Source organism: Coffea arabica, chromosome 7c (genome assembly GCF_036785885.1).
Source record: "Coffea arabica cultivar ET-39 chromosome 7c, Coffea Arabica ET-39 HiFi, whole genome shotgun sequence".
Lineage (NCBI taxonomy): Eukaryota > Viridiplantae > Streptophyta > Magnoliopsida > Gentianales > Rubiaceae > Coffea > Coffea arabica.
The window spans coordinates 8,683,045-8,707,364 of NC_092322.1; the positions used below are offsets into that span (position 1 = coordinate 8,683,045).

A 24,320-nucleotide genomic window follows, 5' to 3' on the forward strand; every position below is an offset into this window, starting at 1 on the left:
GAATACAACGTTGACTTGGGTTAGCATTTCTTTGAATAGGCCCAGTGGCACGCAATAAATTCTCTTCTCTGTCTTTAAAGACAAGTTTAAAGTAAGAGCTATTACTCTGTAGACTTTTGATTTTATTTTAATGCATTTTTATTTAACCAAAAAAAAAAAAAGACAAGTTTAAAGTGTTAGCTGAGTTATTTTATCAGTTTCCCCTTTCCTGTTTTACACACAAAAAGGAAAAAGAAAATCAATCTATTGGTATCCGCTGGAATTGTTATTTTTTAGAACTTTTATAAAAAAAAATAATATTATAATAATTTGATATATATATATATATATAATAAAATAAATTAAAACTATGATTATGACAAACGTAAATATATATATGTTTTCAAAAATAGCAATCCAAACATGGTCGTTACAGTTTAGAGCCTAATGTCTCCGATCAACTTTTATGTGCCACTCAAAATTTGGAGAATTAATCCCACTTTTCTCGAAAGAAAAGTGGATCATATTACATATATGTGTTTGGCAATTTCAGTCTTCAAACATTGCCAAACCGGTATTTAAAAAGGAAAACAGACACATAAAAAGTATATATATATATTTTTTATGGCGATAACAATTATATAACCTATTCTATTTTAATTTACAGGGGAGAGGAGCCTAAAGAGACTTGTATGTAAGGAGCTAATAGATATGCAAAATAGACTAGATCAAAAGATTGTGTTATGACATTACCTTAAATTTTTTTTTTTTTTTTTAACTATAAGTGAGGTTCGAACCCCACCTACACTCCAGGGTCCTCGGTCATATCAAGCCTAGTAAATTTTTTTTTGTCAGCAACGATACATTTGTATAACCTACTCTATCTCAATTTAAAAGGAGAGGGAGGCTAAGCAGGCTGTAATAAAGGACTAGTGAATATACATATTCAATTAAATCAATAAAATACTATAACACAGTCCTTAAATTTTTTTTTTTTATTGCAAGTGAAATTTGCTGCAGGTGAGGTTACCTACAACGCAACCAGGGACTTGAGTGGTTCATCAAGCCTAGTAGTTACGTAAAAAGAATATATACTAGCGGTAGATTCTGCCGCGAACTTGTCCTGGGTCAGACAAGGGTGGTTTGGAAGTACTGACAAATCATAAATGTACCAAACGAAACTATTATTGCTGAATAATTAAATTTGCCCGCGTATTATTAGTCCAGGTTGCGGAAGCAGACAGCACCAGTGACCAGCCAGCCCCTAATAAATGATATATATATATATATATATATATGTATATGATGCAGAAACAAACGGGAAAATGAATTTCTTTGCCAAAAATAAATGTCTGTGTAAACAAAGTAGCTGAGCCTGTTTAATTTTTGCTCCGTACTAAAGAAAAAAGGGGGGGAATGCCGGGTACAAATTGCCCTCAACTCTCCCAGGCCAGCAGAAATCACAAAAGTTCTATTCCGAAGTCTAAACCGCTGGAGTGATATCAGCTGGCTCAAAACATTGTCCTCCCCTTCCCTTTGTATCATTGAAATTATTATATACTATATATTTTTATTTTAAAATATTTTAAAATATTCGTTATTTTAAAAAATTAAATTATTTTTAAATCTCTTCTTCCAATAAAATAAAATTTTTAAAAAAATACAAACGTCGCAATCAAATCTTAAATTTTTTTTTTTAAAAATATTTATGATGGAATCCCGAAACCTGGCAAACAAATGGGAATGAACGGAACGGAGTACGATAATACTAGAAAAATAAAGTAGAGCAACCTCACTTGGACTAAAACACCACCACGTCAACAGTCAAAATTCTTTTACTACGTTCTCCCTTAACAAACTTTCACCTCTTATACGACTCTCTCATTATTTTATTGTCATCCATCTATTATAATTCTCTTCTATTCCGTTGAGTTTTTCAATAATTAGACTTTCCATGCAGCTTTTATTTTATGAAAATGAAAGTACTATATTTTTTATCAACCAAAAAAAAAAATAAATCAAAGACTGCACTCATCCACTAATTTAATATAACCAAGTAGTAAACTAAAACGACGTGCTCCTTATTTTATCAACCAACCTCTTAATTTTTACTACTTTTCTTTCTCCCGGTTTCTTCTCTTCTGTCTCTACTTGTTAAATTTCGAAAGCAAATGCTGAATCTATGCCCTTCTGATTTAAGAAATTTTTTTTTATATAAACGAGATGGTGATTGTAATTTAAGAATCCAAAAACATTTATTTCACCATCCAACGTTAAATTTAACTTGAGAACATGATATTAAAAAGACAACAATATAATTTTTTTTAACCTTTTTATAGAATTCTTGAATCTTTACACTTATTTTAAATCTACACCTTCCATATATCGAACTATTGATTTGGACAGTAGATTATTTGTTCAAATATATTTGCTGACATTACCATTACAATTTTCAATACATCTTTTTATCTTCTCAATTATCTTTTTATCTCACGTACATCACATCATAAAAAATGCTACAGTAAAAATATCTCAAATAATTTACGATCCAAACAAACCACTACTTTTTGACGAGTTGTGCGATAAGTGTTAAGCAATTAGGATGTAGGATAGGATAGGGGAGTGTGGATTTAATCTCTTTCAAATTTTAAAACAAAACACCCCTTCCCAAAAAAAAAAAAAAAAAAAAAGCTGGCTTAGCCAAAGAAGAATTAAAAATGAAAGGGACAACAAAAAAGGCACTACAAGGAAGTACTAATACACAAAATGAATTATTAATTGGGGAGAAAGAAGCAAGCAATGCGAATAGCACGCGGTACGTGTGGTGTGGCCCACAAGCCCAGCGCGCCAACCTCTCAGTCTTCTTCCCTATAAATAATCCCCTTTCCCTAAACCACCGCTTAGCCATACCTTCTTCAACGCCCCTTTCCCAACCGGCAACCCCAGTCCCGACTCCTGAGTCCACCCAACCCACCAACGCTGCTAATAATAGTAATCAATTTTACGACTTTCCCTCTTTCTGCCCGCCGGCTTTTCTCTAGTTAGAAGAAGAAACTAGAAATGGACGTTCGCCGGCGACCAGCCAACCCGATTCTCAGGGAGAAAGCCGACGCCGGCGAACAACTCATCAAACCCCACAAATCCCACCAACACCAGCAGCAGCAACCACCCATGAAGGCTTCTGATGCGCTGCCCTTACCTCTGCACCTAACTAACGGATTGTTTTTCACCATATTTTTCTCTGTCATGTATTTCCTCCTCAGCAGGTGGCGTGAGAAAATCCGTAACTCAATTCCCCTCCACGTCGTCACGCTTTCTGAGCTCGTGGCTGTTCTCTCCTTAATCGCCTCCGTCATTTATCTGTTGGGATTTTTTGGGATTGGTTTTGTTCAAACTCTCATTTCCAGGCCCAATCCTGATGGTTGGGACGTTGAAGATGAAAATACCGAACAATTTCTCCTTCAGGAAGATAGCCGTAGCGGAACTTGCACCACCCTCGGTTGCGCCGTCCCGCCTCCTCCCGTTCCCTCGGCTAAAGGGCTTCCGATGATATCGCAGCCGGCTGCCAAAGCGGGCATGGCAGTGGAGAAGCCTGCTCCCCTCATTACGCCCCAGGACTCGGAGGAGGACGAGGAGATTATAAAATCTGTCGTCTCCGGAAAAATTCCGTCCTATTCTCTCGAGTCGAAGCTCGGGGATTGTAAGAAGGCGGCTGGTATTAGGAGAGAAGCGCTGCAGAGGATTACTGGCAAGTCATTGGAGGGGTTGCCGTTGGAGGGTTTTGATTACGAGTCGATTTTGGGACAGTGCTGCGAGATGCCTGTGGGATACGTACAACTACCGGTGGGGATTGCCGGGCCTCTGTTGCTTGACGGTAGAGAGTATATGGTGCCAATGGCGACCACTGAGGGGTGTCTGGTGGCTAGCACCAACAGGGGTTGCAAAGCTATTATGGCCTCCGGTGGCGCAACTAGCATGTTGTTGAGAGATGGGATGACCAGAGCTCCTGTGGTGAGGTTCGCCACCGCCAAAAGGGCAGCAGAGTTGAAGTTTTTCGTGGAGGAACCTATGAATTTTGAGACTCTCTCCGTTGTTTTCAATAAGTGAGTACTGGAAATTTTCACATTCTTTTTAAAAAAAAAAAACAAAAAAGAAATGCTTATTTTTATTTTCTGATGATGAAATGGGATATGCTTCTTATTTTTGACTGGTTTTTTAATGTATTTTTTTTTGTCTTTCTTATGTTTGTCTTCGATGAATTGATGGGGAAAGAAGGGCAACGAATGGAGAATTGTTGCTTTTTGAGATTATCAAAACTTTTGAGATTATTGCCTTTGTTAGTAGTTTCTTTGTTGCTGTGTTTCAATTGGAGAATTATGACTAATGACCCATTATTTTCCATGCACTGCTTCATAATTTGTTTTATTTGACATCTGTGAACTTTGACGTTGATGTTTTCTCCTATTCATGCACATTTTTATCAATTTTATGCAAATGGAATCACGCATCTCATCTTTTTCTTTCGCTTCTTAGAAATTTTCAGTCTTTTGCCAGAAACAATAATTAGTTCATTCGCCAAAAATTTGTCTCAGTGTTTCTATCATTTCATGCATGGCTGCAAAATTCATTTGTCTTTTTGCCTGTCAGCGTCCGTAGTCTGGGGCCACGACATTAGCTGTACTAATTTTCTAAAGGACAAGCATTAAAACAAATGATTTACTATGTTATTAAATTCTTGGGGTGTCCTATTTTGTTCTTGTAATCTTTCCTAATGATTATTTGGCTTTATCTGGATTTTGAACGATTAATAAAAATGGTTTCTTGAATTAATTTTTCTATTGGGGTGGTTCACATGTACAGATCAAGCAGATTCGCCAGATTACAGAGCATCCACTGTGCCATAGCCGGGAAGAATCTATACATGAGATTTAGCTGTAGCACAGGTGATGCAATGGGCATGAACATGGTGTCAAAAGGGGTGCAAAACGTCCTTGATTATCTTCAGACCGACTTTCCTGATATGGATGTCATTGGATTATCTGGTACTACTACTACTACTACTTTGCCTAGCTCGTCAAAATTTTTAATTGTAGCAAATTACTACTATTAGCAAATTATTTTGAAGACTAAATAATATTTGTTCTGGAAAATCGTGACAGGAAATTTTTGTGCCGACAAGAAACCAGCAGCAGTGAATTGGATTGAAGGGAGAGGGAAATCAGTGGTTTGTGAGGCAATCATCAAGGAAGAGATAGTGAAGAAGGTATTGAAGACTGAAGTTGCAGCCTTGGTTGAGCTTAACATGCTTAAGAACCTTACGGGGTCTGCTATGGCCGGTTCCCTTGGTGGGTTCAACGCTCATGCTAGCAATATTGTCTCTGCCGTCTACATAGCCACCGGCCAAGACCCTGCACAGAATGTCGAGAGCTCACACTGCATCACCATGATGGAGGCCGTAAATGATGGCAAGGATCTTCATGTTTCTGTCAGCATGCCTTCTATTGAGGTACAAATTCCTGCTAGCTCGATTTTCTCTCTTCACAAAATCACTTCATATTAAATTAACATATTGAAAGATTTATATATAATTTGATTAAAGGCAGACATGCTTTTCAATTTTTTTTTGTTTTTAACAATTGGTAGAAAAATGAGTACCACCAATGAGTTTTTTTTTTTTTCTTTTCTTTTAATGGAAGATTGTGAACAGCACCTCTTACTTGCCATTCTTCCCACTTTATCACCTAATAATAATAATAATAATAATAATCCTCCCCGGTTGTCTGAATGAGCTTGAAGCTTTGATCTTGCGGATCTAGATCAACTTATTGGGTTGAAAACTAAAAATGAGCAGGTGGAATCTTGCCTGACAGCCATACTTTTTCATTTTGTTCGGTGGTTCAGTTTTCTCTGAGTTATCTCGTGACCTCTTCAGTCCTTCTCTTCTCTTCTCATAGTATAGGAAGTTATTATATGGGAAAAAAAAAAAAAAAAAAAGAAGTTCACCATGCATACATGTGGATGTCATTCTTCCTCGAGATCATCTCTTTCTGTCTCTCTCGTGCATGTGATCTTTGGAAATTAATTAAGCCATGAACACTTGGGAGAATGATTAATCGATGGTAGTATATATATTTGATTGAATGAATGGCTGTGGATTGTTCAGGTGGGCACGGTTGGAGGCGGTACCCAGCTCGCATCTCAGTCAGCTTGCTTGAACTTGCTCGGAGTCAAAGGTGCAAATAAAGAAGAAGCAGGTGCTAATGCAAGGCTTTTGGCCACCGTTGTGGCTGGTTCAGTTCTTGCTGGAGAGTTGTCTTTGATGTCTGCTATATCAGCAGGGCAGCTTGTGAGTAGCCACATGAAATACAATAGATCGAGCAAGGATGTCACCAAGGTAGCATCCTAGAGACGAAGGGAGCAAACCTCGCAAAAGCAGCTCCCTCCCCAATAGTACAATAATGTAGTATAATAGATCTAATAGCAAAAGCCCACCACCAAAAAGTAGCTTTTTGAGTCTTGATAGAAAAATTAAAACAAAAAAAAAAGAAGTACAAAAATAATGAGGGAAAATTGGAATAAATTTTGGGGTTCTGAAATCTGAAGTAGTAGTTGAATAGAAAATGGTGGGTTAATAATATTTTTTTTTTTTAAAAAAAAAGGCAATAGAAAAGGGAGAAAAAAAAAAAGAGAGGGAAAGGAATTGGAAGGGGACGAGGAAAAAAATCATATGATGAGATGAGGGGGGATGGAGAGGAAAAATGGGAGAAAATATAAAAAATGCCCAAACAGAGCATAGCAGTGTATCTGCTGCATTCATTGTACAAAGGGTCATGTGATGCTGCCAACTTTTTTCGGGATGAAATGAAATGAGTCGGTGCATGCCGGGCTGTCACTTTGGGGGGAATCAATCAGTCCCCTCTTGATTTTTGTGCATCAGAAATCCCACTGGTGATGGGGACGTCGGAGAAGAGGCTCAGGCAGCAGTGTAGTAGCAGTGCTTGGTTGTCGTTCATGTGCAATTTAAGGACTAATAATAATAATAATTAATGAGGAGGATTTACTTTTTGTTTATTCTGTATCTTTGTTAACAGTCATTAATTTAGTTTGTAATTAAGTTAAGACCGATGGATGGAATCTCAAAAAAAGTTGAATGGGGACTGAGATCTCTCCGCTCAAGGGAGATGTTTTTGTTTTTGCTTTTGCTGCTGTATGCATATCAAAGCCGGACAAGGGGCAGATGCGATCGTTTGTGCCGACTGTATTTATTTTTTATAGCGCGTAATTTTTATTGCACATGATATAATTTATTTTACATATGATATAATTTTACAATATTTTTTCAATAGGTTTCACATATGACGTAAAAATTGAATTACATGTTATAATCTAAACCGTACAAAATTTTGAGGCCACATCGTGACCCCGTAAACCTTCAGGAACGATCGATCAGTGACAACCGTTCCTGCCCCATTTCCATCAAAGCCATGCTCTGAATCAGATATGTGCATTCTGACATGTTCATCATTTCGATTCTTTCTTGCAGCCGCACAGCTGGATGTTGAATGATGATCCCATCCGCTAAAGACAAAAGTGTTCCAAGTTCCTGGGGAGTGTGGACCTATTCAATAATTAATACTATAACTGTTGTCCTTGCTAGATTTTGGGGAGGCCTGCCTGCTAACATGGAAGAAAGGGTTGAAATCTAGAATGCATGGAAAATTCACTCCAACTGAATGGCCAACATGTGTAAGTTTTTACTTGTCTGAACTTTGAAAGGTATGACCGTAATTTTCCACACTAAATCAAATCAGTTTTCATAAAGCTTGATAACAGGAGGACTAACTTCAATGTAGAAAAATTGGCGGAACCAAAAAATTCTTTGAACGTGCGAAGGACAATAACCCACTCGTGTCGCCCTGCCTTGCTCTCTCTCAAGCCACTGTACATTTATTTTTGGATTTGACTAAGCACTTGCAACCAACGCTTTTGAGACTGGGAATTTGTGTAGTTTGCCCATGCACACAATTAGGCTATTTTCGTTTTTGAAAATATTTTGTAATGTTTTGATTACTGATTTTTTTTTTTATTTTTGCAATTGATCATGTCTTAAAACGGATTTGCAATTGAAAAGAGTATTTTGGATCTTATATTAAGTGAAATATATAAAATAATATAGTATTTTTTTGATGTCATATGTAATTCCATCCCTAATGATAAATAGTAAATTCTAGTATTTTATTTAATATTTATACTGGCATTAGATTATAAATAATATAGTAGATGAGAGACAATAATGAAATTATATTATTTTCTCTTTTCTAAATATCACTTTTTAATTGTTGGTTGAACCTAAATGTTACAAGGTAGTAAACCTTAAGGGAGATTAATGAAATTTTTAAAATTTATAAGGAGGCCATTGAAATAATTAGAACCATTAGGGGAGGTTTATGAAATTATCCCTTATTTAAATATGTTTCCCGAGGACAAGTTTTGGTGGCATTGGCATGATGGCTTTAGCTAAAATAATGTGCATTCCAAAATAATTCACTTCAATCTAGAATGCAAGAAAATTCACTTCAATTGAATGGGAGGAAATGAAACAAACATGTGCAGTTTACTTGTCTGAACTTTGAAATGTATGACCATAATTTTCCATACCAATCAAATCCTTGTTTGTTATAGATAATTAATAGAAAATTGTATATATTTTTAATTTTTATTGAAGGAAATGACTTTAGTGGTAGGGGGGAAAAAAAGAAATGAGAGTAGAGTAAACATGAGTTCATCCATTTTGTTTAGATTATGACAGGAAAGGAAAGGAAATCATCACACGTTACTTACTTTTTTATCCATAATTTAAAAGTCTAATTTATGAACACATGCTAGGGATTTTAGAAAATTTTAAAATTTTCATTAATCTTGATATTCTTTCCCTCCGTTTTTTGTCCACTTTTGGATAGAAAAATAGGTTGACAAAATATAACGTAAACCTTATTCCTTTCTTTCCTTCCCAATCCTTTTTATTCGCTCCTGCAAAATCAATCCAAATATAAAAATTTTATCCCTCCATTTCTTTGCCTTCTATTTCCTCAAAACAAACTGCCTACAAGAATATGCTCTAACTTAGTTCAATGCAGTTATGCTAACTTTCACGTTGTTAATGTAAACAAAAAAAAAATTAAATTTATAACAAGGATTAATGATGTGCAACTGTCTTGCTCTTTTTAATTTCTTTCGTTTTTTGGTGACTCGTAACTCAAAAATGGCAGACTTGTCATTTTATTTTTCCTTCTATTGCCACCTATTTTATATATACTAGATTTTTACAGATGGATAAGAAATATTAAATCAACAGCGACTCAAGTCGTTCTTGATTTTGGCACGTGCTGTTTCAATTGACTTCCCCACTTTAATACGGGAGGCTATACACTCTGCGCCATAAATCATAATAATTCATTTTTTAGATAAAACAAAAAAATCATAATAATGCATTTTGACTTTTGAGTTTTGCTGATGAGGTACAAAAGACATTGATCTTAGCCAGTGATTACAAATCAACGAATTTTTAGCCATTTAACGGTTAGCAAGTCATTGCACATACATAGTTCTGTTTTTGGTTTTTTTTTTTTTTTGCGTAAAAAAAAATATAATTTCATTGCAATCCGCATGAATGATAGAATAGATGTCGACAATGAAACTCCAAAATCATAATAATGCATTTTGACTTTTCATCTTAGCCAGTGATTACAAAGCAACAAATTTTTAAAATAATTTCATTGCAATCTGCATGAATGACAGAATAGATATCGTCAATGAAACTCCCAAATGAATCGCTACAAATTCAATAATTCTATGCATATCTTCCAAGAGTCAGATGTATGCTTGCATGGACCCTTTTCGTATTATTATTCTAATTTGATTAAGCAAGACTGTGTCAAGTCTCTAGTTGCATGGACCCCTGCATGGTAGGCTCTAGTTGCATATTTTGATATAAAGGATTTAATCTCATGCTTCAAGGAGTTGACTATATATTTTGTATATCATCATTGTAATCAGGCTGTCGGCTTTATGGCTAGTTATCTTAATATGATAGATAAAATTATTTTTGAGTCAAATTTTTCCCCCGATCATCTTAGAATTGTTAAGAAAATAAGAGGAAAAAGTTGACTATTTGAATGTAAATCCTTTTTTTGTTATATAAAACTTGCCAATTCTCCAAAAAAGACATTGTCAAGTCACACTTAAGATTTTGTTTGGATTGTGAGATTTTTAAAAATTTTATAAAATATTTTCTAACGCATGTTATTTTTATCTCTCATATAGGCTAATTTCTTAGAATATACCTGAAAAAAAAAATGTCCGTCAAATGTACCTCTGACAGACCCCTGTTACCAAACTATAGCTGCCGTGTCTCAAAATTTTTTAAAAAAAAGTTGCACGGGAGCCTCAACTGAATTTTTTACCGTGCACAGTTGGCACGGTAGCAGAGGCCCTTTTGGAAAAAAAAAAAAAAACCCGCTACAGAATTGTTCAAAACTTGGTTTCAATCGATGTCCCCTGTTGTGCTGACTGTACACGGTAGGAGATTTTTTTTTTTTTTTTTGAGAGTTAGACCAAATATCCCCTAATTTGAATAAACTTTTCAGTAAATTTTTTAACTCCGGTCTTGATTTATTTTCTTCAGTAGACAAGAAAGCTCGGTCGTCAACTTTTCTTGTCTGTTCAAATGTCTAACATCAAAATTAGAATTTAAATCAAAACCTTAAAGTGGGAACAAAGTGCCATCTTTTTTTTTTCAAAAAAAAAATAACTAATGACAATAAATACATCAAAACATAAAACAGATATAATAGATGGGAGAAATTTCTTCGAAACTCCAAAATGTGATTCTCGAGTAGATTAATGCAAGTCTTATAAATTGATTACATTTTCAATCAATTCAAATTCATGGTAAACATGCAATCAATATGCCCAAGTATAGCTCTGCCCTGGTTTTCAGGGTACAAGCACTTCTTCATTCTCAAAGAAGTCATTAGCATACTAAAGAAAGAAAAGGACCTAAAAGGAAAAAAAGAAGAAGAAGAAGAAGAAAAGGATCTAATTACTAAGAATCACAAAAGTTAGTTTGGTTGAGAAAAGAAAGTAGTACTTTAGAACAAAGGTAGACGTTGAGATCCTCCAAATATCATAACTATTCAAATTAGGGGATATTTTGTCTGACTTTCAAAACAAAAAATCTCCTACCGTGTACAGTCAGCACGATAGGGGACAACGACTGAAACCAAATTTTAGACAATTCTGCAACTTTTTTTTTTTTTTTTTCAAAAGGGCACTTAGCAAGTTACCTTTTTAAAAAAAATTTACTGCCATGCTGACTAGGCACGGCAGTTATAATTTGGTACCAAGGATCTGTCAGAGGCGTATTTGATGGATATTTTTTTCAAGTATATTCTGAGAAATTAGCCTCGCATACGTACCATTTTTTATAAAAAAAAAAAAAAAAAAAAAAAACACTCCAAGGAAACTCTTGCAAAATATGCAATCCAAATGGGAAAGCTTCCTCCTCCTCTCAAACACCACTGCACTGGGACAGCCAAATGGATCACAAAGTAACTGATTTGACAAATGCACTTTTAAAAAAAAGATGGGGACACTAGTGAATCTATAGCACCAAATGCGACCTAATTTCTTATCCTATTCGGTAAAGGAGTGATGTGGGGAATGAAGATGATAGACATGAAAATGAGAGTTTTCTTCTTTGTTGGTTCGTAATTACGAGCAATAAATGGTCATTTTATTAGGCTGTGGTTCATTATTTTAACCCACGTAGGGTAAGGGGTCTAACTCTTGACGTAACAATTGCTATATTCTTTTTTTTTGAAAAAACAATTGTTATATTCTTAAATGTGCACTCATCGAGAACGGCATAAACCCTAAACCCTATCATGTTCGGCAGAATAATTGACAGAAATAGGTTAAAATAGTAAGATGAACATATAAAAGTTTTTTCAAAATCAGACTATTGTCCCGGAATGTCGTCATGTTATTGGCAAGTTTTTAGCCAATTTTATTTCATCGCCTTATTTGATAATAAATATTATGAGGAGATCGACTATGATGATGTGCAATCTGTACATGGTCAATGGTCCCAAAATATATATCCCAAAATGAGGGCTTTTTTTTTTTGGGAGGTTGACTAGTCAAATGTGTACTAAAAGAACCGTTCAACAAATTAAATGGGTTCTTGTATTGAAATTTTTTTTTTAAAAAAATACGTAAATCCAAACGCATTCTCATGAGTTGCTTTTCAAAAGCATTTAGAAGGTCAATCAAAAATTATATTGCGTTAAATAGATGGAAGTTTAGTCAAAGTAAGCCAATGCACTTCAATATTAGTCAATATGTAGCTTAAATACATTATGGGCCTGTTTGGAAGCTTGGTTTTTTACCAAGTTTGTATAAAACTAGTTTTTTAACAACTTTTGCTACAGGAACCCCAAAAAACTTATCAAAATTTTTAACCTACACACTTAAAATATCCAAAACACAACAAAAAAAAATTCCCTTCCCCTTTTCTTCTTCTTCCTCCCTCACTACCACCTCCATTGCCGGCTCCGTCACCAATTTCCGGTGCCGGTGCCGGTCTTTTTTTTTCCCCCATTTTTTTCCCTCTCCCCCTCTTCCTCCCCTGCCATCATCCTCCCTTGTCTTTTTTTTTTTTCTCTCTTACGTCTGGCGCAGAGGGGGGTGGCACAGAGAGGGGCGGCCAAGGGGGCAGAGGGGGGAGGGGGAAGGGGCAGAGGGGGGCTGCGGGGGAGGGAAGATGGGGAAGAGAGAGGCGGCGGGGGGAGGGGGAAGGGGGCAGGGAGGGGGACGGCGGGGGGAGAGAGAGAAGGCGGGGGGAGGGGCAGAGGGGGGCTGCGGGGGGGAAGGCGGGGGAGAGAGAGGCTGCGGGGGGAGGGGGAATGCAGGGGAGAGAGGGAAGACGGGGGGAGGGGGAAGGGGCAGAGGGGGGCTGCGGGGGGGGAAGATGGGGGAGAGAGAGGCGGCGGGAGGAGGGGGAAGGCGGCAGGGAGGGGGACGGCAGGGGAGAGAGGGAAGGCGGGGGAAGGGGCAGAGGGGGCTGCGGGAGGAGGGGGACGGCGGGGGAGAGAGAGGCTGCGGGGGAAGGGGCAGAGGGGGACGGCGGGAGGTGGAGTTGCAGCTGGGGGTGGTGGAGGTAACGGGGAAGAAGAAGAAGAAGAAGAAGAAGAAAAAGAGAGGAAAGAAAAGAAAAAGAAAAAGAAAGGGAAAGAAAAAAAAAAGTTTTTCACCTTACAAAAACTTTTACAAAATTTTTCACCTAACAAAAACTTCTACAAAATTTTTTCAAAAACTTCTACAGTGCACTACAGTAAAGTTTTAGACAAACTCCCAAAAAACTCAGGTTCCAAACAGGCCCTAAATTGCTACAATATATATATATATATATATATATATTTTACAAAAATTTTGAAAATAACAATCTAAACAGGCTCTAAAAGAGACGAGGCAAGAAAATTGAGACAAAATTTATTATTATTATTTTTTTTTTGTGCTCATCAATTTTAATATTCAAACCCAGGACTGTCTGTCTGTCTGTCGCATCAGGCATGAATGGAGATAAATGCAGGGTAAATTAGTTGCTGACATAACTACAAGTCTACAACAACCTTAGAACAACATGGAAAGTGCTGTCATATTATTATAACTTTTGAAGTCCGCGAGTTTTGACTGTTGAATTATTAAAAATCTAGTTTTAGCCAATAAATTATCTAAAATTTAGATTTCGGATAATTCTGCCAATAAACTATTTTTAAGTATTAAAGCCGTTGGTCATCCTCCTTCCCTTAACTGGTTTGTTGTATTGTGTTCTTACTGAAGCAATGAAAGGCGTGGATTCGTTTGAATTGCTATTTTTTAATGTTTTTGTAGAAAATTGTGTAGTGGCGATTTAATATTTGTGAGATAAAAAAAATGATTGAAAAATATATTTATGAAAAATATAAGAATTTTTAGGATATAATCAAACAAAAATGGGAAAATTAAATGGATAAAAGTTTATGGTCAGAGGGATTTTGGTCCTTTTTGAATGGCTGGGAAAGAACGAAAATGCGGATTTAAAAATACTATAAATGAGCAAAGAAGAGAGAAGACAGACAGGAATCGGACTATAGGAGACAGATGCTATCTACTATACAGGCCCAGATTTTGTTTGCCATTTAGGCCCAAAAGACAAAAGTTGAACTGTAGATAAATACAGAAACGCCGTCTGTGGGAATCGAACCCACGACCACGTGGTTAAAAGCCACGCGCTCTACCGGCTGAGCTAAGACGGCGTGGATGATGGTACTAAAAACTTGAGGTAATAAAAGATAATACTATATGACCTTAGGCCCCATCATATATATAACCAGAGGCGCAAGAAGTACAATTCAGCGGGACAGATTTAACATGATGATATATTATATTACAGTAGTACTTCAAATTCTTAATAAAGGGTTTAATAAAAATATATGGATACCCTTTAAATGTATGAGAGTGCATTGAAAAGAGAAGAAAAATAAAGGTAAAGTTAAATCTTTGCCGGATGGTTTAGATTTAAATGTGAGAGGCAAAATGAGCTTTTTCCTTTTTCTTTTTCCCTCTAATCTGTTGTCTTAGAGGGGTCAGAGTGATAAAGCAAGAATAACATCAAATGAGTACTTTATTGAAGAATAGAGTGAGATTTATAAATTTGTGTACGTAAATTACTATATATTAAGAAACCATTGCCCCCATTGCATCTCCATCTCCAATTAGTGATTATAACCACTGAAAAATCGTGTTTTGTATTACGATTTCATGTTCATCTTCGACTCAACAAGTCAACATCATGATCTTTTCGCGTTTATTCAACTAGCCATCACCACGATCTCTTTCCCCTCAGACTTGCGTTTAAACGTTGGCAAGCTGCAGTTTCTTTCACAGCCTAAGCAGTAATTTAACCTGAAGGCACGCCTGGATGAACTAATACACTCTCTCCCTCTCTTTAAGTTCAATTTTTTCAATGTACAACGAGCAATGCTTGCTCGGTACAATATGATACAGAATAGTTTCTGAAATGGGTATGATGTTGCATGTAAAGAAGCCTGAGAAACTGATGAGACGAGCCAAGCCTTAGATCTGTAAGCCGTCTAGTAGGCATGCGTATGCTTTGGCTCCAAGGCTGAAATCATATGTTCGAGGATAACAATCTTGAGCTGATAACTGTTGCAGCCACAATATCTGCATCCAAAACATAAATTATTGAACATCCATTCCCCAACAAGCCTGATACAAGTTCCTGATTTTAGATAAGTAGCATCACCAGGTCCTCAATTCCCTGTTGATATTTGGTTTTGTATCTTTCTATTGGCTTCGACCAGGAGCCGGGCACAATTCTAAACTTCTCTTTAACCTTTTGTTTAAACATTAGCATATATACGTTTTCTCATGTAATCAACATATGGTAGTTGGGACGCTTCCCGCTTCTGCCAAGAAAAGTATATGAAGTCTAATTGGATTTCCATCCTTCTAGGGAAAAACATGCATGCCTTCTGTTAACTTTACGTGTCTCTCCCCCTCCCTCGTTGGCTAACTGAGTGCATTCTCCTCCGTCGCTTAAGCAGCAGAAGAAACAGAAGAACTGCAACATCCACTCACCAGTCTACTGGATTATTGCTGTTCTAAATGACTCAAACTGAACGATTATTTAAGTGTGGTAACCAGACCAAGCCCACATTCTTTTAATAATATAGGCTCAAAAGAACCCTTCTGAGTTAAATGAAAGATCATCCCGCCGGAACACGCCGAGTTTTATTCAGGACCATTAGCACCCCACTCAGCTTCTTATATTAATTCTGCACTCAAATATAAGCTATTCTAATGAGTTCTAAAATCTCTCCTTGATTCCTCTTAACCAATATGTTTTTATACGGGAACAAGTTATAAAAGATGCACCTAGAGATTCCAAAATGATGCTTCTTCAAATTCCCAGGACAACTTTTACTGGATTCTGCCAGATTTTTTCAGAAAAATTAGTCAACAAAGCAGTGTCAAAAGGGTGCAAGTTGCACTTGCAGTAATAATTCAAGGATCGGCAAGGGAGACTGTCCTAATAATCAGTAGATCGAAAGGAGAAAAAAACTTTGCAAGGTATTACTCTGGTTTTGATTGCTAGAACTGACATAGCAGCATAGAACTTCAGCATCACTGCCAAAAAACAAACTTCAGGTACAGTTGATCGTGTAATTATCTGGAAGCATTGATAACAACCAATGACCGATACCAGACTCACCTGCCCTATTACTACACAGTATTGCGATTCATTCATGTTACAAACAAATACAAGAACCATATCATGCTGATGGCAATTTCTTACAGCACAACGAAGTGCTGCTTAACCTGTCAGAAGGCCAATCCTTTCATCCATGATGGCATAATTGAAAAGTCAACGTAACAAAATGATGGCATACAAATTATGCAAATCACTTGCACCACCTCAGAAACTAAGTCCAATTCAAAAGTGCCGCAGATGAAGCAATATCGTTATAATATTAAAATCTTAAACCATTTAATTGCCATAAAATGAGTACTAGTACATAAGATGCCAGAGATTCATATCTAAAGCCACAGCATAGCTTTTCAGCAACATAGAGCTATTTCCATTAAGTAACAGCATTCACAGGTCTCATGAACTAATTAGCTAAAGATAACCCCCACCACAATAAGTTCAAAGAATGGAATGTCATTAAGAAGACTAGGAGGAAAGAGTGCTTCAAGCTCATTAAAAGAGCAGTAATGTTTTGCAACATAAGTTTGACATCAGTTCCATTGCAGAAGCTTTGTATAATCAATCACTCTTACCCTCCTGGGAGCCAATTTCCTGCAAGTAATGTTCTGCATCCAAGGCAGCCATGCATCCTACACATTCACAATAACAAAAATTTGTAATGCTAACCAAACTGGATTCCAAACACAGCCCATGATCACTATATGACATAGAGATGTTTGAAAAGGGGAAAAATCAAGTGTTAAAGAAAACACAAGGAAAAGCAACAGCCAAGGTAAATGAACATAAAAGTAACTTCCCTCTGAATGTTTGCATGGAAGGATTTAAAAATTGAAAGAAATTGGATCGTTCCTAGTATATTATCTACCATACTTTCTGCCATAATATCCTGCAACTATGTAGGCTGTAAAATGCAGGAAAAGTAAGCCAACTTTCTTATACATGCAACAAAAGAAACACAATAGAATCAACCTTTCCCTCATTTTATCCAATACTAATCAACCAAGTAAAACAGGTTTCGTATCCAATTGCTGCTAAGGGGTGGGGCACACTATACTTACAAGTCCAAAATAATTGGTTAACAAGAACTTAGAATTAACATATACCGTACATATATTTGTACCAAAAGCTTAGGATTTGCTCAGATTGCAAGGGTGATATATCTGTAATTATTTCCTTGTGTTTAACACGAGAAGCACACAATTGTATCCACTATAACCAAGAGTAAAAACTGCTTGATTCAGTTCGAGAAGCCATGCATATCCTTGAAAGCAAGAGCAAAACTTGACAAAGTATTAAACACAACTTCGAACCAAAGTAACTCAAACATCTGAGACTAGCATAAAACTATAACCAAATAATCCATCTCCTCAGAGCTACATTAATTCCAAAAGCTCCCCTTCTGCTTGCATAATATATATTGTTCATCCAGATAAATTATAGCTAATGACAAATTTAAAACCCCACGAATCAAATAACACATACAGCTATAAAGAAATCATATATCAGCAGCAATTCTCAGTTAAGATTACAAGCACATATTACAAATTCAAGCGTTTTAAACTAACCAGTGCCAGCAGCTGTAATAGCCTGCCTATACTTCTTATCCTGAACATCACCAGCAGCGAAAACTCCCTTAACGCTAGTATGGGTAGTCCCAGGCTTAGTCACCACATATCCCTCAGAATCCAGCTCCAACTGCCCACCTAAAAACTTAGTAGCAGGCTCATGCCCAATTGCGAAAAACAACCCATTAGCCTGTACATCCGAAACCTCACCAGTCACCACATTCTTCACTTTCAAGCCCCCCAACACTTTCTCCCCATAAGCCTCCACCACCACAGAATTCCACAGCACCTCAATTTTGGGATTGCTCAAAGCCCTGCTCTGCATAATTTTTGAAGCCCGAAATTCATCCCTCCTATGTATTATATAAACTTTAGACCCATATTTCGTCAAAAACGTAGCTTCCTCCATGGCCGAGTCGCCTCCGCCAATCACGGCAAGGGGCTTGTTCCTGAATATCGGGGCGGCACCGTCGCAGACGGCACAGGCGGAGATGCCATGGTTCCAGAACTCTAAAGAGCCGGGGAACTGAAGGCGTTTAGCGACAGCTCCGGTGGAGACGATGACGGAATCAGCAATGACAGTCTTGGAGTTGGTGAAGATTGTAAAAGGGTTTTTCGAGAAATCGACTTTATTCACGGTTTCAGTGAAGATTTCGGTGCCAAATCGATGGGATTGGCTGCGGAACTTGTCGGTCAGCTCGATTCCGCCGATCCCATCAGGGAAACCCGGGAAGTTTTCAACTTCGGAGGTGGTGGTGAGCTGCCCACCTGGGGCGATATCGTTGGCCATCCATCCTTCAAACATAATGGGCTTGAGTTCCGCCCTGGCAGCGTAGATGGCCGCCGTGTGGGCAGCTGGGCCGCTCCCGATTATGCAGAGACGCGTCTTCAGGGTTTGGATATCATCCATTGAAGGGATCTTGGAACCGGCGGCGGAGGCAGTGGTGGCGGAGGCAGAGAGGGTGGCGACGCCGATTAGGTTGCGGGCTTTTCTAAGCGCGTTTAAAAATCTTGGAAAACAGTTGTGGGACATCTGTTTATGATTTTGTCTGTGAGAACATTTATATGGGCACGGTCGTAAAGATGCTGAGGCTCGGAATGGGTTGGGGCGGGCGAATCGCTTTTTTTACTGTGCGAATGGAATTTTAGGCGGCAAATTGGTGTGAAAAGTCTGAAAATTTTGGAGGGATCAAAGTGGGAGAATTTATTAACCATTGGCAATGAACAAAAGAAGAAGAAGACAGGTTTTGTTCTCTCAAGTGACTAGTCCATGGAAGTACGGACCATACCTTCACGACGATTGATGTATGCAGAAACAAGTACAATTGCTTTCTTGTGGAGTATACAAATTTTTCTTCAAATGCAAGAAAAGAAGAAGTAACGAGAAGGAAATTTGTTTAGGTCTACGTAAATTTTTTTTTTGCGTTATTCGTTAATATATTTTTCAATCATTCTTTTACTGTAAACATATTTTTTAATTATTTTTTTATGTTGCATACATCAAAATCATCCCGTGTAGTATTTTTCTTTTTTTTTGTTTTACAAAACTCCAAAAAGTGATGATCCAAAACGAGTTTCAGACGATTTTCACGCTCTATGTACATCACTACTGCTGCTGCTACTCATATTCTGCCGATATTGGATATGTATCAGTTATTTATCTTTTTTTTTTTTTTGAAAAAGAATTATTTATCTTATTGATACGCTAAAATTGACCTGACCCTCACTCTACATTGTTGTGGAATATGCCTAATGGAGAAGCTAACTAGTGCTGTAAAGTTTAGTTGGGCCCAAAGAGGCAACCGGGTTCCGGAGAGTTACTGTGACACAACGAATAAGAGAGACTTTTATTTGCTTGCATCAGATAACACGTTTTTCAACAAATTTTTTTTTTATCTCACATACGTGCATCACATAAAAATAGTAGTGCAATATTTTTTTAAAAAAATTATCTCAAATAATCTCCTATCAAAACACACGATGAACAGTATTTTTATGAAGAAATTATTTACTGAAATAGCCTACAATCACAGTTTTTTTTTTTAAATTTAATAAAAGGCCCTCAATTAAATGGATTGAACATGATCCATGGGTGAGATCGACTTTGAGTTCAGCAATTTGGGCCGTTTCGATTAGTTGTCTATTAAGAACTAAGCTTGGGTCAATATGCAGCATTTCAAAGTCGCCCAAAGTAACGGTACCAGTTTCATGTTTCGTGTGCAAAGCCATGTGACTTAAATTCTTTTTTTTTTTAAGAACTGTAGAGGAAGATAAAGAGAGAAAAGTTGACTGTTAGAATGTAAATTCTTATTTTTTATTATATAAAGCTCGTCAATTCTACAAAAAAAAAAAAGCCATGTAATTTATCAAACCGTAGTAATTTTAATGAATCATGCAAAGCTACAAAAAAAAAGACAAAATCGATTACGACCTCACCAAAAACAAATGGCAGAGTGTGTATGGTGAGGAAATATTACTCGTACAGCTAAATGATTGTAATGTGGCCATGGCCTTGGGTTAAAAGTAAAAACATCATAACATTTTCATATTAATCATGACTACAAAGCTCTATCGCCGTAGTTACTTATTAGTATAATTTCGGGCGGGGGAATTGGAAATGCACTTTTAGATATCTCTTATAATTCCATTTGTTTTTTGTTGTAAGAAACCAAATACTACAGTTAATTTAATCTTCAAAAAAAAAAAAAAAAAAAGCAACTCTTGGAATATAGTTTCAAAGTTTTAAAATGTTCAATTTCAAGCAATGTAAATTGTGGCAATCTCTAGACTCTATTGCTACTTTTGAATCTTGTCGATGGGATCATGATCATGGCTCGATGGTCAAGTATGAGCACTCAACTAAGTTCTGAGCTAAGAAAAAAATATTTTATAAAGAAGGTTATGGGTTTAATCTAACTAAATGTGAGTTTCTTCTCAAAATTTGTCTGAGTTGGTTTGTAGTAATATTGAATTGTAGTTCCTGCAGTACCATATGCAGGCTAATTTGTGGCTTCTCCGATCCCTCGTCCCCTTTTCCTGCATTATATTAGGCTAGAATAGGTTATACAAACTGTTATCGTTATTGGCAATATATATCTGTATGGGGGCTAATTTGAGCTATGCTAATTTGTTTATTTTATGCCCACTAGGATTTTGGTAATTACTAGTAAATGATATCTTATTCTTGATGTAAAGAGGACAGCTACAACTGCCTGCTTCTTGTGTCTGAGTTCTTGTAGTCCAAAGTCCAAACCTACTCCAATTCTTAGTTAATGATAGAGGACAAAGTTGCTCCATAGTAGTTATCCAAACAAACATCGAGATCGAGGAGCACCAGTTGGCCAAAACTCAGGAGCAAATTAAATACTCGTAATCAAAATTCATTGCGATGTACAAGGAATCCGATCTTGATGCTTCTAAGAATAGCTCCTACCAAAACATCCCACCAAATGAGAGTCAAATCAGAGAGTAATTAAGGAGGGAAAAAAGTAAGTAAATCGAGAAAATTTTCACAGAATGATTAGACAGACACATTGGGTCCAGTCCAGCTGTTAATTAATTTTCTGTTTATCAAATCTCTTTTTTTAAAGAAAAAAAAAAAGCCTAAAAGTGTTTTAGTATTCATCATGAAGACATTAGAATAGGTGAACTTTCCCAAAGTTTGAAATGTTAAGCCGCTTTTGGTTTCTACTCCAACCAAAAAAGAGTTTCTCTCACCGCCCTTTTCCTCCCTCTCTTTCTATCTCTTTTCGTAATTTTCGAGAGTCAAAACAATGGCATTGGGTTAGGTGGTCAGGAAAATCTTTTCAATCTTCATTCTCACCTACTTAGAAACTTCCCCATATCAAGATTGCCACCCCCCCCCCCCCCAAACACCAAAAAAAAAAAGAAAAAGAAATTTAGTGCTCCAATCCAACATCATCTGCATAAACATCAGAAAATAGGACAAAATGTCACAAGAACTCATCTCTTTCATTGATATCTGAGATTTTCTCTACCATATTAATATTAAATTTTATATACATACAACTCCATCAAGGGCATCTCCAGCTAGCCTTCCTTAGAGAAACATAAGGACAATTAAGCAGAACTTAACTTGTCCCGGAAAACAATTCATAAATATTACAAAGAAAACTAATTATACAACTATCAGCTCAAAATCAAGAACTCACAGCCCAGACACATATGCTATAGAATTTGGGGGGGCTATAGAATTTATGTATTATATGCCTTGTGATTTCTACTCTATACAAAACAAAGAGTTAAAAAAAGAAAGCAGCCAACAATATGGGAAAAATCACTGGTCCAGAAGAAGTGGGGGAAAAACATGAAAACCACTATCTTGTGCTTTGCACCATCTTTTTTCTTTTAACCTTTTTTTTTTTTCCTTTTTGAGTTCGAAACTTTGTTGGGATCCTCGGATTCCCTCCTATCTTTGGCTGATCACTGGATTTTCGTCCATGGAAAGAGAATTCCTCTTGATAAAATCCAAGCAATCTGCAATGGCTTCAGAGTAGAACGAATTTGTACGTGCATAAGATCTTAGTCTGCTGCTATCACCCATGGTATAAGTGTAAGGGACCTCCTTCATCACCACCAAACTTTTTCTGCCGCTGCCGCTGTTTCTCTTGCAGCTGCTGTTTCTCGTTAGATTTTTTCTCATTGATCGAAGAGCATTTCCATACGAAAATCTCCACTTGTTGAAGAGCTTCAACAGGTACAAGAACTTTGTACGCAACCTTTGAACTGAGAACCTCCTGGGATTTATGCGAAAACCTCGGATTCCATGGCATGAAGAAGATGATGATGATGTCGTTGATTTCTTGCTTCCAACTCTACTATACCTCATATGTCTCATGGTTTCAAGAAACGAAGAAGAGCCCTTAAATTTGCTTCCAAATTCTAAGGCAAAATGGTTTATGAATTTAAAAGAAGAAGAATAAGAAGAAGAAGTTTTTCAAGAAGGGCGAGCTAGCTAGCTAGGCAATGATTTCAAGTTGTTGTGGTGGAAGGAAAGAAGATGGAAAATGATGGATAGGTTTCGAAGGCTGATCTTAAATGGTCTTACGCGGAGGGATTTGCAATGTGGAAAAGACTGGATTATTTTTGTATATATATATAAGCTTTGTTAATGTACTAATCGCTATTCAAGTCAATTGTTTATTTATTTAGTGTTTATAAGAGGGAGAGTGGGGGAGGAATAATCAGCGTAGGCATCGGGGGGACAAGGAAAAGAAGGATTGCGGAAAAAAAGTGTCCTTTTACAAATCAAGTGACTAGAGTTGTTGTAAGATTAGATGGGCGTAAAACAAAGCGAGAAAAATGGGGCTGTCATGTTTCGCCATGCAATACACAAGTGGTTTAATCAATTGAGGAGCAAACCTGATACGCTGTTAATCAATGTTTAACAAGTTTGACTTTCAATTGGCATTATCGTATAATTTGCTCTTGTTTTTGAAAAAGGTAACATAGTTAGGTAAATTTATGTTGGCTTTTAAACCTATAAGATTCTTTGGTAGAGTGGAGCCAGATACCAACAGTTTTAAATGAATGGAGAGGGAGCGAGAATGGGAGCCAGAGAGTACCATTACCAATTTCAGACTGTTTTTGAAGGGAAAATCGAACCCTACAATTTTCAAATTTGGTTGTTAGGGTAGCTGACTTTGCCATGAATTGATTTTCAGTTGCATGTATACAATGCATAAAATTTGTAACGACACAATTCTTGAGAATGCAGCAAACTTATTACGAAGGACACAACACAACTTGTCAAAAACATAAAGAAATGTTTGTAGATAGATTGTCTTCGTCATATATCATATATGGTAGCAGATAAGCGGATAGTCGTAATACTAAATTGATTGATGATGCAGGTGTAGATTATAAAAGCAACGTCTCATAAGTTTATTACTAAAGCTTCATGAATAAGAAAAAAGTTGTTGGTAGATGACGAGAAGGGGGCAGGTAGGCAATGGAGCCAAAAATTTGCCCCGTTGAGAAATGAAAAAGAGAATCTGGGATTAGGTTTAATTAACTAATTTCAAAAGTCTGAAAAAAAAAGAGAAATGAAAAAGAATCATATACTCCCTTCCTTTTTTTTATAACTGACTTTTAAGATTTTGCACACCAATTAAGAAAAGTTTTTCATTGTTTAAATCTATACACTACTTTCTTTTTGTACCCTCATTAATTGTCCAATTCACCCATGTTTTCTCTCACTAGAGTATTAAATGGTGCTGTTTTACCAGACCAAAAGCAATGCAAACTAACTCCCACCAATTATGAAAAAAGAGATAAAAGGGTAAAATTGTGAAAAAATAATTAATGCTGCATGGGAATAATAAAACGACAGATAAAAGTACTTAAGAGCAAATTTCTTAAACGTCAGTTATAAAAAAAGGGAGGGAGTATATATATATATATATATGTCAGTACTATGCCAG

General features: G+C 36.7%; 2 protein-coding genes and 1 non-coding gene across 3 annotated transcripts; 1 reads left to right on the forward strand and 2 right to left on the reverse strand.

Annotated features, from left to right (window-relative positions):
* Positions 1-2,896: 2,896 nt before the first annotated feature.
* Positions 2,897-7,050, forward strand: LOC113698723 (3-hydroxy-3-methylglutaryl-coenzyme A reductase 1-like). The gene is made up of 4 exons (XM_027218637.2): positions 2,897-4,082; positions 4,840-5,021; positions 5,139-5,485; positions 6,143-7,050. The coding sequence occupies exons 1-4, from the start codon at positions 3,040-3,042 to the stop codon at positions 6,383-6,385; spliced, it is 1,815 nt and encodes a 604-aa protein (XP_027074438.1). The 5' UTR covers positions 2,897-3,039; the 3' UTR covers positions 6,386-7,050.
* A 7,213-nt stretch (positions 7,051-14,263) lies between these two features.
* TRNAK-UUU (transfer RNA lysine (anticodon UUU)) lies at positions 14,264-14,336 on the reverse strand. The gene has a single exon. It is a non-coding gene; the product is annotated as a tRNA-Lys (tRNA).
* A 2,217-nt stretch (positions 14,337-16,553) lies between these two features.
* LOC113699342 (thioredoxin reductase NTRB-like) lies at positions 16,554-19,214 on the reverse strand. Its single transcript, XM_027219639.2, has 2 exons — positions 17,878-19,214; positions 16,554-16,941 (listed from the first exon to the last, which is right to left on the reverse strand). Exons 1-2 carry the CDS (start codon positions 18,908-18,910, stop codon positions 16,871-16,873), a joined length of 1,104 nt encoding a protein of 367 aa, XP_027075440.1. The 5' UTR covers positions 18,911-19,214; the 3' UTR covers positions 16,554-16,870.
* Between the last annotated feature and the right edge of the window lie 5,106 nt (positions 19,215-24,320).

Excerpts from the sequence above, each read along its gene's own strand:
- LOC113698723 (XM_027218637.2), top strand. The coding sequence starts at position 3,040 with ATGGACGTTCGCCGGCGACCAGCCAACCCGATTCTCAGGGAGAAAGCC. Across the intron at positions 4,083-4,839 it reads CTCTCCGTTGTTTTCAATAA|ATCAAGCAGATTCGCCAGAT; the intron begins GTGAGTACTGGA and ends TCACATGTACAG. Across the intron at positions 5,022-5,138 it reads GGATGTCATTGGATTATCTG|GAAATTTTTGTGCCGACAAG; the intron begins GTACTACTACTA and ends AAATCGTGACAG.
- LOC113699342 (XM_027219639.2), bottom strand. The coding sequence starts at position 18,910 with ATGTCCCACAACTGTTTTCCAAGATTTTTAAACGCGCTTAGAAAAGCC. Across the intron at positions 16,942-17,877 it reads TATTACAGCTGCTGGCACTG|GATGCATGGCTGCCTTGGAT; the intron begins GTTAGTTTAAAA and ends GTGAATGTGTAG.